We start from the raw sequence: 13,112 nt of genomic DNA, 5'->3' as shown, positions 1-13,112 counted from the left end.
TGGTGGGCTGCGGTGTCCTCACTAAAATCTGCTCTTTCTATGGTTGACTCTGATCCAGTGCTGTGCCCTCGGACAGGACAGAGGGTGTCCTTTCCCACGGACTGGACCAGAAACCCTCATGTCCCACAGTCAGCCTCTTTTCACTTCCTCATCCCACAATCAAATACATCCCCTTCATTTTTTTTCCAATCCCCATGAAGGAATGAGTCAACACCGGGCAAGGGAAAACAGGCACTGAATTCTCTTTCAGAGCAGCAGAGAGCTCAGCAGGGAACCAAGCAGGGGGGGGAGGAACCTGCCTCTTCAGGCTGGGAGTTCACAGACAGCCAAGAAGGAGGCAGAGCAGGAGATGTCATTCCAGAGCCCGTCACTGAGGAGAACCACGCAGTCCTCCCCCGAGCCATGGTCATTCGGCTCATTACTCTTCCAGTTGCTGTAGGTTATCCGCCCTCCTGTTACGTATGCAAACTGGCCTTCTGTCACCTCATCTGTGATGCCCAGAAAGGCACTGTCTTGGGCCACGTCCTGGATGGCTTTGTTCTCCTCAGCATTCCTGGGGGTGGCCACGGTGGCCTGAAACCCGGCGCATAGAGCCTTCACTTGGGAAAAAGGCATCTTTTTGCCATTGGTCACATAGAGCTTCTTCCCAGGATTCTGGCCCAAGGAAAAGACTTGCACTGAAATCACAAAGGGTAGGGGAGGTTGACTTGGCTTGGAGACCAGCCCAGGATAGTAGATGAAGATGCCCTTCTCTGGGAACTCATGAGTCTGAGGTGGGGCCCTGTGCTCCACCACCTCTGGCCAGATCCTATGAAGAAAGCCTTCCTCCAGTGTAGAACAAGTCCCTGGCCGCAAGCCAGGGCTATCCCGGGATAGCCCATCCTTATGACAAATACCTGTTAAAAACTGTCCCAATACAGAGGACGCAGGGAAACGTGCTTGGGCACCAGGGTAAGAAAGAGGCACGGACGGCCCTCTGAGAACAGAGGGTGCTGAGGAAGGCACAAAGATTCCAGAGGCAGCAGACCTCCACGCAACCCTCCCTCAGCCCCTTCCTAGCTGTATGCTATTGAATGAATTATCTAGATTCCCAGACCTATTTTTTTTTTCTTAACTGTAAATAAAATAGGTGTGATACCCCCAAATAGGCAAGAGGATGGAATGAAACACTATTATGAGAAAATGCCAACCTAGCCCTGGGATATAATAAATGGTCATAAATGTTAGTTCATGCCACCCTCCCCAAAACCTAGAGCACTCTGGAGAAAAAGGTAAGAGCCCAGAATACGTTGGGCTGGAGCAGAAGAAAGGCTTACACTTTTTGATGTGATCCAGTTCTGATCTCAGGCTCCTTAGCTGTCCCTCTAAGTTAGCCAGCTTAGCCTCAGCAACTACAAAGCAAAAGGGAGACGGGTATTTATTGAGAAGAAGACCCTAAATTGGAGAGCAGAGTATTTTGAAAAAAAAAAAAAAAAGATTTGCTTACTAAAAAGCATGCTTATTCCAGAAAAATATGAAAACAAAAAGAAGCAAAAGAAAAAAAAACTGTATTCCTGCCTTCCCAGATATACTTAGTAACTATTGTAAGCTATAACTCTGGAAATAATAATAATAATTAATAATAATAACAACTTGTAAACCATAGCTCTGTGTTATTCACATGCTGCTTAAATATTGCAATACTATAATTGCTTATAAGAAAAGGCCCAACAAATTATTCTCCTTTTAGAAAAATTTCTTTTTTTGAATTGTAGTTGATTTACAACGTTATGTCAGTCTTTGGTATATAGCATAGCAATTCAGTTACATATCATACTTTCTTATTCCAGGCAAACTCTTCAATACTTCTATTATTTTGATGGGCCAATGGACAGATATTAGTAAGAAGCCCTCATTTTTGGTTTGTTGGTATTGAATTTATTTCACTCTGAACTAAGTTGCTTTGATGTCCCGGGTTACCCAGGGGCCCCATGTGGCCAATCCTTTTCATGCTATGCTTGTGACAACAGACATAAACCAACAGCAGAGAGGATCTGCTTCCTCCCTTGCAGCCTGGAACCACACGCTGGACTGTTTCAGCTGAAGAAGGGCCAGGGCGCATCTCCTACAGGGGCCTGCTGAGGGGGTGGCAGGCAGGGTTTGGAGGTTCATACCCAAGCACCGGTGGGAATCCCCCCAGGCCCCAGGGAACTGAGAGGAATGAAGGTGCTGGGTCAGGAAGCAGAGCCAAGCATCTTTCAGTGTGACAGCAGAGAAGAGGCCCCTCCCTCCTGGCCCTGGAGTTCCCAGGGCCCTGGATCTCCTCAGCCCACACCACACACTGGGGTCAGCTCCTTACCTGAACTGTCTCCACGATCTCCTTTGGAGCCCTTTGGTCCCAGAGGCCCAGGACTCCCTACCTTTCCTGGAGGCCCCATTTTCCCTGGAGGACCCTGCAAGCCTCTGAGCCCTTGCCCTGTTGGAAGAGGAAGGAAATGTGACCCACTGACTGTCTCTCATTCTCTTTCTCCAGCAGCTCATACTCGATGCACACTGACCCCAAGAAACCGCTCGTGAACTAGCAGTGGTCCAAAGCAGAAAGGGCCTCTTGCATGCCCAGGGGATGCCCTGCCCTGAGGGCCAGCTCCCTGAGCATGCAAGACACCCCTTTTCTAGGGACAATCACATGTCACTCATTCCTGTGTGGAAATAAGGGATGCTGGGGAGCCAGAGAAGTGCCTTTGTCTTGGAGGGGATGACCTGTCACGGGGACTATTCTGAGTGAAGCATCAACCACCATAATGAAAGGTGAGCCTTCTCATGTCTCTGCTAGTTCCCGTAGACAGAGCAGTCTCCTGTTAGGGTAAGAGAGTTAGGAGGTCAGAGCAGCCTGTCCTGTACCTGGCTCTCCCTTTTCTCCCTTGGGTCCGTCTCGCCCATCTCTGCCAGGCGTGCCGTTGGTGACCGGGATGCCACAAGCAACCACTGAACAGGTCTTCTGGGCATCCTCACAGGTTTTTGTTTCTGAGCTGGATGCTGTCACCACACACAGAAGTACAGGAAGTGACGAAAACAGGAACATGGTCCTTACTCTAGAGTGGAGAAAGTCAAGGAAAATAAATCCATCTCATTTCATGTAGTCAGCATTTGCTACCACCTCTGATGTGCTGGACCCGGTGCGTGGGGCCACAGACACAGGGGGGAATACCGCGACCCCTGGCTCTGACTGCCGCCAGGCTACTAGGGAAACAGACAAGTAAAAAGCGTGACCGTTAGTGCTAAAGCGAAGGTAGACGCAAGTGTAATAATAATAGGGGCCCGTTCTCCCTGGGGCTCTCATGCCTTATGGATGGAAGGCTTAGTGGGCGACGCAGCCCCATGCACAAGGGGCCACAGGGTCTGGAGGTGACGCACAAGCCCTGTTCCTGAAGGTCTGGCACAAAGGCAAAGAGAGCAGAGTGCTTGTGTGAGCTTTGGCTGCTCTTTTTCCCAACTTTCTTTCTTGAGGGTCAAGGGAGCCTGTTTCCCTCTTCTTCCCCTTCCTATGGTCCCTAAAGCTAGACTCAAACTATAACCGGTGACTAAAGGTCCCACAAGGTCCATTTCTCCGTGGGCCCTGTTTTACTACATCCATTGTCTCATTTCACATAAACATCTCTGTTTTACACTCCAGGGTCCCAGCTGCCCTCAGAACCACAGCTGTTTCCCCAACAGCCTGTCAATCACCCTGTATAATAAACACTTTACTTTGTGACAGGCACTTGCTGGGATTCAGGACCCAGAGTGCCCTGATGTATGGTTCTGACCCTGAGAATGGAACCTTCTTTGGTTACTGATCCCAGCCAGCTGAGACTGAGATTTGCCTCTTTCCCTTGGTTTGAGGTTTTCCATGGAGAGGCCATTTTTCCAGCCACAACCCAGGCTCCTAAAGTTTCTGTTCACCCTGGGCCCAGGGGGGTCCACTCAGGCTTCTTCTCCTGGCAGGATGCTCTGCCTGCTTCCCAGATGCCTCTCCAGCTCTGCACCACCGTCCAGCCATCAGATTCCCATCCAGCCTTCATTCAGGCAGGCCCCTTCCAGAAGTCCCCATGGACGTCTCCCTCTGCTTCTCTCTGGCCTCTAATCCCAACGTCTCCGGCCTTTGCAGTATAACTACTGCATCTTCCCTTGCCTACCCTGGCCTGTCAGCCCTCTTGGCCCTTCCCTTCCTCCAGGACTCTGTGAGACATAGTAATTGGAAGGCGATTTTCTCCATCATAGTCTTCTCCACCTTTCCTCTTTCTATCTTTCTAACTTTTTTCACCTCCCCTGATTATGCCTGAGGCCAAAGCCAGGGCTAAGCATGCTGCTGGCATTCACACTTCACTTTCTTTCTTCCCTTTGGCTGAAAAGACCACCCTTCAGCTTGCAGGTGCTCAAGGCAATCCAGGAAGGGCCCAAGGCCCCAGGTCCGAGAGAGACAGAGGCCCTCAGCAGGCTTGACCACCCCACCAAAGCCCCTGCCTGCAACTCACCGGGATCAGGTCAAGGGGCCAGACGCTCAGCACAGGCCTCCACCTCCGCCCTCCAAAAGTGACTTCCTCAGAGCACGGAGGCTGCCACAGGGAAGCTGGTGCTCCAGCCTAGGCCTCCGGCAGGTGCCCCAGTGTCATTTGCCCCAATTAGTCTGGTGACCAGGGACAGTGCTGGACTGGCCTTCAACCCTAGCTTAATCAACAACCATCCTTAGAACTGCCATATCCTGGGCAGTTCTCCAGGGCTGCTGGTGGGGTCTCCAGCGGAGCGCTGGGCCGTTTTCTCCTGCAACACTCCAAACTCTTCCTCCTACTGCTCCCCGGGCATCCGTCTCAACAGCTTAGCAACTCTGACCTTCCAGAATCAGAGCCTCAGATCACAGATCAGAATCTCAGAGGCTAGTTCCCTCTATATACTTACTTTTAGAAGAGACATGAATAGACATTCAATCAAACACATGCTCATGTTCATGCCCCCCTCCCCCGCCACCGGCACACACCTCTGTATTAGTTGCTCTATCTAGTTCACCCCTCCATTTGTATTTAGTTTATTGGAGGGGGGAGGTAGGGGTTAAAGACCTGAGTTGCCTCATTCCTCCCTTCTCACTCAGAACATTTGTCAAATGTCCCCTCTCGGCGTGTTACAGGGCTAGGCACATGGGGAAGAAGGATTTGTAGATAATTTAAATTCAAAGTTGAATGTGGGCATTTGCACTAGCTGTTCCAGCCTGTGACACTTCCCTCCATCTTTGCAGAATTGTTGTCATTCACATTTCAGCCTAAATATGATCTCTGGAGAAAGGGCTTTCCCTGACCACTGTATCAGAGTTGTAGTTCGCTGTTTTAAATATCTATATAATTTAATTATGCCTATAACGCATCTCTGGGTAAAGTTGTTTTATTTCTCTGGTTGCATATTTGTTGACCATGCCACTCCTTTAGAAGAGGAACTTCATCAGAACAGAGGTCTTATTCCCCAGCTGTAGTGTCCCCACCTAGAAGAGGGCCTGGAAGGGACTCAATGTTCAATAAACATTTATGGAACAAAGGACGCCTCCAGCATCACATCCTCAGAGCGGCCCTCCTGACTCCCCTCCAGCTGGAGCTCACATCTGTGCCCACTCTCCCACGCTTTTACTTTTCCAGGGCAGGAGCTACATTTGATTCACCTCCTCGTCTCCAGGGTGCAACCCAGGGCTGGCACACGGGGAGGATCCATTGAGAGAACGAGGAGGGAAGCAGAGACCCCGAGCGGGGCAGATGCCGGATCAGTCCACGGCTCCTCCCCACTGGGGTTTCCAGGAGTGTCCACTTCTTATCTCCAGAGCCTGATCAAGTGGCTTTTTCGGGTCCCTGACGTAACATTTGATTCCTGCCTTCCCCCAGACTTCCCCCTACTCTGTGAAACACTTAGTCTCACCAAACAAACTCTAGAGGTTTGCTTTTTCCCTGGTGGGGAGCGGGGACTGGGCCACTTCCCTTTGACTCTGCCTTGTGATCGGTCCTTCGGTTCCTCAAGGGTCATCGGCCCTTGTGCACTCAAGTCACCATGCCCTGTTCAGCAACCCTCCCAGATTCCTGTTTTAAAGGAGACTGCCAGGCACTGAGAGGGGCCCGTTGTGAAGAAGACCCCTCTCGAGGCTGTGTTTCCTGATAGTGTTGTCACAACCTTGAAGGGCCCATAGTCTCACAGGACAAAGAACACTCAAACCACAGAGCAAACGAGCAGACTTCCCAGAAAGGTGGAAATTTGACATTGAGAGATTTACATAAAACCAGGACCCTATATTTACTACAGACTTAGAGGAAGGGTAGCTTTGGAAGGAAGGGGGAGGGGAGGGCAGGAGGAGGGAGGGATGTGCACTGTCAGCAAAGGGACAATAAGAGATACTTGACTCTGGTGGGAAAAAAATCCTCCCGTGAGGATGCATATCCACAAGTCTGTCCCCTCACAGGTCTGGGGTTTGAGTTTATGCTTCTTAGTATTATTTTGTTATGACTATTATTCCTGAATTTTGCCATTGATGCCAAGATGGAAAATTGTCTTTCAAGTGTCCCAGCTCATCACAACCTAGTGTTCCATAGGGACATAAAATCAGTGGAGGGCCTTACCCTTAACCCAGGCACCTCAGGACTTCTCAGAGGGAGACCAGGTAAATTTGAGTTCACCTTGTAAAAACCACCAAACACAGGAAGAAATACACAGAGTGAAAGCTGAATGACAGAAGTCTTAAAAACCAGCCTCTAAAGACTGTTGACTCTACAACCACAGATTTTTTTTTAAAAAACATTATAATTAAGAATAAAAAATTAAAAATTAAACAGTGAAATTAATGAACCAGAATAAGGAAATAACTCTAGAGCTATTAGTAAAGTTAAAAAAAAAACTGTTTTTTTGCAAAAAAAAAAAAAATTGGCAAATATGACCATGGTATTTTGAATTATTGTGCCCAATTTTTTACCTCTCATTATCATAGATATATCTATCCACACCTTATGCCATGGTACTTTGCAGCACCTCACACTATCCCTTCAATATTTGACTTGGCTGTGTGACCATGAGTAGACACTAAGGGAGCAGCAGCTTTAAATGTGGGAAGGCTATGTCCCTGGTAGCTGCTAATATTTGAATAATTAAATGATGTGGAGCAAATGTGAACTCTCTGGGAAGCTTGAAGTAAAAAATAGCTACTAAGGTCCAGCCATGCATCAATAGTTAATAGCACAGTCCCTGGAATCTGACTTCCTATTCATAGCCCACTTCTGCCATGAACTGGCTGTATGAAATTTGGAAAATCACTTTAACCTCTGTGCCTCGATATTCTTATTTGTAAATTTGGCATAATAATGGCATCTACATAACAAGGTTAATGAGGATTACAATACTTAATCCAAGAATCGTACCCGACACATAGTAAGTGTGATGAGAGTATCAGCCATTAGACCAAGTGGGGTATATCGCAGGAATGCAAGGATGGTTCAACATCAAAAACTGAATCCATGTAACTCACTAACTAAATATATAACAGTTTAAGAGTCTTAATGCAGATATGTACAATCTTGAAGCTTGAAGCTCATCTTTTCCTCAAAACAAATATGTGGTCTCAAAATTCTTCTTACAAACTCTTCCTAGACCCTTGAAATGCAAACTTTCTAGGATTGACTTAAAATATAGTCTGAACAAATGATTATTGTCCCCGTTTTGTTGTTAAAATCTGTTTCACCTCTTATTCATCACCACCATGGCCAAAGGGTGGTGGTTTCTTGAAGTGAAGTGTGGGCAGTAGCCTTCTCTCTTATTTCTTTGCATGTGTGGGAGGTAGAAGAATGATGGTGCCCAGGGTGGCAATATCTGTTCACAGAAGGCTCCATATGTCAGTTGAGACACTGCTGCTTCTGAACCCATCCTAACTGGTTGTTGGACCCCTCTGTATGACTGATTACAGATGACAGCTCCTCTCATGAGCTTGTCCTTCAGACAAGTGACTCTATATGAACCTCAAGCTGCATGTTCTCTGCCCTCAATATGATATCAATGAACATTTCAATTCATAGTCTCTGGCTCTTTAAGCCCCTATGCTCCAAGGAGCAAACTGCTCATGAGTAGGGTTTAAACCCTGACTAACTTCCATAACATTGACATTGACATTGACAGCCCCTGGGAACTCCATCCAAGTGGTGGAAATCCACATTGCCCCAGAACACCCTGCTCACAGGTCTATTCTCCCCCTCTTCAACTCCCCACACCTCAGCAGGATCAGGCCCTCTGCTGGTTCAGTACTTCGGCAATTTTAGAACAGGAGACCCCCCCCCCCCACTCATGCCTTAGGTCACTTGATCGGGGAAGGCAAAGTAATCTGGGCATCCCTACTTGCAAAGATTAGGAGGGGGGTAGGACAGTCCCCTCCCCCATCCCACAGGGAGAGGAGAGGAAGGGATAAACTCCACTGTGAAAGTACAGATGTCACCCAAGGTAGGTGAGCTCGCTTTCCACTCTTTAGTCTTCCTTATACTGACCAACAGAATGGGAATTACTAAACCACTCACGTTGAACAGCTCTGTCCTTAGAAGTTCCATGGTGAGGTCCCTGGAACCCCCTGGAATCATTAAAAGATGAGGCACTTGGAGTCTCTTATTCTCACTTGTGGGCTTTAAATAGATGCCAATACTGAGGAATAGGAAATGACTCACCCCCACTTGACACCTTTTTGATGTTAACAGCCTAAAGGAAACGCCAAAAAATCATCTGATAAAGTACCACCTGAGGTGGGAGCAGGCTGCCCCTTCCACTCAACAAAGCAAGCTTAACTTGAGATTGAACTTTCCATTTTTCAGGTAAATGGGGGCTTAGGGCCAGAGTTAAGTTGATTTATAAAAAAAAAACACAGAAATGTGCTGTTTCTTGGAAACAAAGCAACGGAAACTCATGTTAACACACTCATGATTTATTACACTTAAATCATCTCTGTGCAGTGAGAGGGTGGGGTGGTTATGAGCACAAGCTTCAGGTCCAGGTAGATGGGTGCGTGAAACCAGCCTCTGCCCCTTGCTCCACATCATAAAACTCAGAACATTTAAATTCTCTGAGTTCAGTGTCCTTGTATAAAAATTGGGGGAAATAATGCTCATCCCACGGTACTGTGTGAAGATTAAGTAATATTTTATAAGATATATTAGAATTGCTTATCAAGGTGTTTGGTTATATAGTATGTTCAATAAATAGTGGAGTGGTGAGTGGTGTGAACACCTCACTGGGGTCTGAAGTGGCGGGGAGATGCTCATGGGTAACATCTGAGGTGGGGGATGCGATCTTCCCTAGATGTGTAGGCTGGCTGCTTTATGTCTGGGGAGTTGAGCTGGCACTGCAACACTCAAGGAAGTGGAAAATGCATGCCAATCACTAGGGGTGGGCTGGCCTCCACCAGGCTGGGGCACCATCTGGCCCTCAGACCTCATGGAGAGCCTGACCAGATGTGCCCCCAAGCTGCCAGATAATTCCAAATGTGTCCTTGGCGCCACACATGTGGAATTTCCCAGAAGTCCACCCATCTCTCAACATGCTTGATCAGAACTGTGAACTCTTGATCAGGCTGGGCAGGCAGTGGGCTGCAGAGAAAGAGTAGAGGGGGCCTGCAAGCAGGAACCCTCTGTGTGATTTAGGAAGACACATCCATCCCAGGACCTCACTGCTGCCATCTAGAAATGAAGGAATTGGACAAAAAGAGAAAGAAGCCTCCACCTCTTGCCAAAAGGCTGAGTTAGAGCAGCTGACTCGAGTGCAGTGCCAAGAAGGGGCTTGGGGGAGAGTCAGAGCGTTGGGCTGATTAATGATCGCAGGGGAGGGCCCAGAGCCCACAGGGAAGTGGAGTGGCCAAGAATGCCTCCAACTCGGAGAGCCACAAAGAAGTTACAGCATCTCAAAAATCAGATGGATCCTCAGGAGGAAGGCTGACAGGCCAGGCAGGACCCTCTACCCTATGGCCTTGTCGCCTGCTCAAAACTCGCAGATGGCCAGTCGGTACTGCTGGCAGTTCTTGTCATTCCACCGTCCATCTGTGTACATCTCCACACACTTCTCTTTGCCCCGCCCCCTGGGCTCCCCTGGGTACCACTCAGTGTAATTCACGGGGTCTCCGTCCAGGTAGTGGAAGTCTCCTGGGGTGGGGCCCTCAGCCAGGCCCAGGTAAGCGTAAGTGTTGTGCTTCTTCACGATGCTTGCGATGGCCTCATTCTCCTCTGGACTCCTCGGGACAGCAATGTGCCCACCTACTCTGGCACACAGCTCTCTAATGGCATCAAAGTTGACCGACTGCCCATTGGTGGAAAAGACTTTCTCTCCCACTGCCAGCACGGACCCCTGCAAACTGAGGACTGAGAGCAGGGGAATCCAGGTCAGCTCACAGACCTCTTTCTCCAGGTACTTTTCCTTCCCGTTATGCTCTCTGCCCTCGGGCTCTCTCCAACCTCTCCATCTCTGCCTTTCTCTGTCTTCTCTCCCTCTTCCAATCCTAGCCCTTCTGGATTCCCCTCTGTGCTCTCATAGTTCACTCATCCATTTAACAATTATTTATTGAATGTCTATCGTGTGCCAGAATCTGTGCAATTTCCTGGGATTCAATAGGAAGCAGGATAGGTGGCGACAGCAGGGACTTGCTTCCCCAGGACACAGGGAGCTGACCCGTGTCTCCTGCCTCCTCTGGACTATTCAAGAACATCTGAGGAAGGACCTCCATGCCCCCACTTGTTTGTCAAGTGTCTAGATTTGGAGGCCTGGTGCCGAGGATGAGGGAATTTATGGGAGACCCCCCAACCCCATAAGGCCCCAGGGGGCCCCCTTACCGCCCATTGCCTGCAGGATTTGATGTCTGAGGTCATGGAGAGTGCTTTGGAGTTCCTCATCTAGATAAGCTGGAAACCCTGTAGAGAGATGCCCACCCGAGATGAGGGCCAGGCCAGCAACACCCCCGCCTGCTGCCCAGCAGGTGTGAGGCCAGGTGCAGGCATGGCTTTCTGCCCTCATTGTCCACACCCACCCAGGCTCCATGGCATCAGAGTCCAGATGGCTGGAGTATGTTTCCATGCTCCCTACACACTTGTCCTTGGACACAGCCTTGGACTTGCTCAGCCCCCTCCCTATTCTTCTTTCCACCCACGTCGCTTCATGGCTCTGGCTGCCAGCTTCTGCAGGGTTTTCTGGTTTCTGGACAAGGCTCCCTACCCCACCCTCCACCAAGGGCAAATGTGGTTCCCTCTGCACTCTCCTGATTCACCTTAATTACTACTCAGAGCTTCAGAGCCCCCCTCTGTATGCGGGGTTCCCAATTACATCATCTGTTTGGATCCTCCGTCCACAGAACCCCCTCCAGCCTTCAGAACTCCCCTAGTGGTGCAGCCCTAGGAAGTGCTGCCCCGTGTCCCCCACCCGACGCCCTGCGTGTCCCTGTCAGCCGTCAGCGCTTCTGATACCCACCAGTCAGTCCCTGTGCTGTGTGTGGTCCACTACCCAGGCACCTCTGATTTCTCTTCTCAACTTCATCTTCTCTTATTTTGGTCAAGCAACATGCCCTCTGGGGGACCTGCACAGTTCTGTCTGATCCCCATCACCCCTCATGTGGCTGACCACCTGAACACGGTGTCCATGTCTCCTCTGTCCATTTGCTTCATCCCGCTCACCTGGGGGGCCCCTCTCACCAGGCGCTCCCTTCTCTCCACGCTCTCCAGCAGGGCCAGGGGCTCCAATCATCCCATCACGCCCGGGGAGGCCTGGTGTTCCCCCAGGGGGGCCCGCAGGGCCTGCAGAGTGAAGGGGATGTGGATGTACGGTATCTGTCGCCCACAACTGGGTTAGGGCTGATGTGACTGGATCTCCATTAACAGCCAGGCTGACTCACCTGTCACTCCCTGGGCACCTTGAGGATAGACCCTCCAGGGCTGCTCAGTCTAAGGAAACTCCCCAGGGAACACCCGCCATCCAGCTGACCCTCGGACCCAGCCCAGCACCCCGGACAGAAGGTCCTCCTGACAACAGGTCACAGCCTCTCAGCGCCCACTCAGCACCTGGAGGTCCGGGGTCTCCTTTGATACCGTCTCTCCCGTCCCTTCCTGGCAGGCCGTGGGATCCAGGGGTGCCAGGGATGCCCGGGCTCCCGCTACAGACCTCCTTCACCTCGCACTCGAGGCCAGAAGCCACCACCGAGATGAGGGCGAAGGCCAAAGAGCACAGCAGCATGGCTCCTGCTCCAGGTGCTCGTCCTGCGGGAAGGAAGGGCCGTCGACCATCTGAAGCGTTTGCGAAGGTCTTCCCTCGCTGTGCTTTGTCATGATTCAGGCATATGACAGAGCCTGTGGGCCAGGGCAGGGACAGACAGGAGCTCTGGAAAGACCCAAACTATCCTTGGAATCTGTCAGCATCATCTGGTACCTCACATGGTCTCCTGCCCCATCCCTTGGGCTGGAGGTGCTGTGGTACCCGGGCAGGTGGGGAGTTGAAAAGAGCTCTGCAGAGTCAGAGAACCTGGGTTCTAAGGGAGTCTCTGTTCCTCGCTGTGTGACCACAGGGAACTCACTTCACCTCTCTTGGCCTCAGCTGAAACTTCTGCCCTGGAGGCAATCCTGCCCTGTCCCTCCCGGTCTGTTGGGAGGAAGCATGTGGTCCCTCCCTCCCTCATACTCTCAGCGACCCTCCTTTTGAGTTCTGAGGGACGATGATCCCGAGGCTGAGCAGAGATGACCAGGGCCCACGGCTTGGCCATCCCACATTGGTCAGTGATGGGGAGTGCCCTCCTCCCTGCTGGGGCATCCCTGTCTCCCCTTGCCCCCCACCCTGCAGGCAGGCCCTGCCGAGTCCCTGGGGGGAACGGACCTGGCCCAGGAGCACAGTAAAGTACGAGGACATTTGCAAGCGCATCTCTTCTGCACCTGTAGTTCAGATTCTGTGGAACTCCCTGGTCCATTGGGAGGCCCCCTCTTTTCCAGCCTGACCCTTAGTTAAGCCTGTGACTGCTGGGCTGGTTCACACAGCCTGAAGCCCTGGGGAAGACCCAGGGGACGGGGCTCAACTCACCCAGACAAACAGAGCCTATGTGGATCTCTGCCTCCAGATCCGGGTGGAGAGAGACA

The 13,112-nt window shown here is 50.6% G+C and overlaps 2 protein-coding genes across 3 annotated transcripts; both read right to left on the bottom strand.

Moving 5' to 3' along the window:
- Positions 1-221: 221 nt before the first annotated feature.
- On the bottom strand, positions 222-4,717 carry LOC105092419 (mannose-binding protein A). The gene is made up of 5 exons (XM_010984099.3): positions 4,494-4,717; positions 2,881-3,071; positions 2,339-2,455; positions 1,317-1,391; positions 222-677 (listed from the first exon to the last, which is right to left on the bottom strand). The coding sequence occupies exons 2-5, from the start codon at positions 3,059-3,061 to the stop codon at positions 304-306; spliced, it is 747 nt and encodes a 248-aa protein (XP_010982401.2). The 5' UTR covers positions 3,062-3,071; positions 4,494-4,717; the 3' UTR covers positions 222-303.
- A 4,200-nt stretch (positions 4,718-8,917) lies between these two features.
- On the bottom strand, positions 8,918-13,112 carry LOC105092418 (pulmonary surfactant-associated protein A). Of its 2 annotated transcripts, none has more exons than XM_010984096.3 (5): positions 13,057-13,112; positions 12,051-12,245; positions 11,667-11,786; positions 10,833-10,910; positions 8,918-10,364 (listed from the first exon to the last, which is right to left on the bottom strand). In XM_010984096.3, the coding sequence occupies exons 2-5, from the start codon at positions 12,220-12,222 to the stop codon at positions 9,988-9,990; spliced, it is 747 nt and encodes a 248-aa protein (XP_010982398.1). In that variant the 5' UTR covers positions 12,223-12,245; positions 13,057-13,112; the 3' UTR covers positions 8,918-9,987. The 2 variants fall into 2 exon arrangements, with proteins under 2 accessions (XP_010982398.1, XP_010982397.1); XM_010984095.3 differs by lacking the exon at positions 13,057-13,112 and adding an exon at positions 12,856-13,050.

This window comes from Camelus dromedarius, chromosome 8 (genome assembly GCF_036321535.1).
Source record: "Camelus dromedarius isolate mCamDro1 chromosome 8, mCamDro1.pat, whole genome shotgun sequence".
NCBI lineage: Eukaryota > Metazoa > Chordata > Mammalia > Artiodactyla > Camelidae > Camelus > Camelus dromedarius.
The sequence above is the reverse complement of the archived record's forward strand: the minus strand, read 5'-3'. Positions and strand labels throughout refer to the sequence as shown.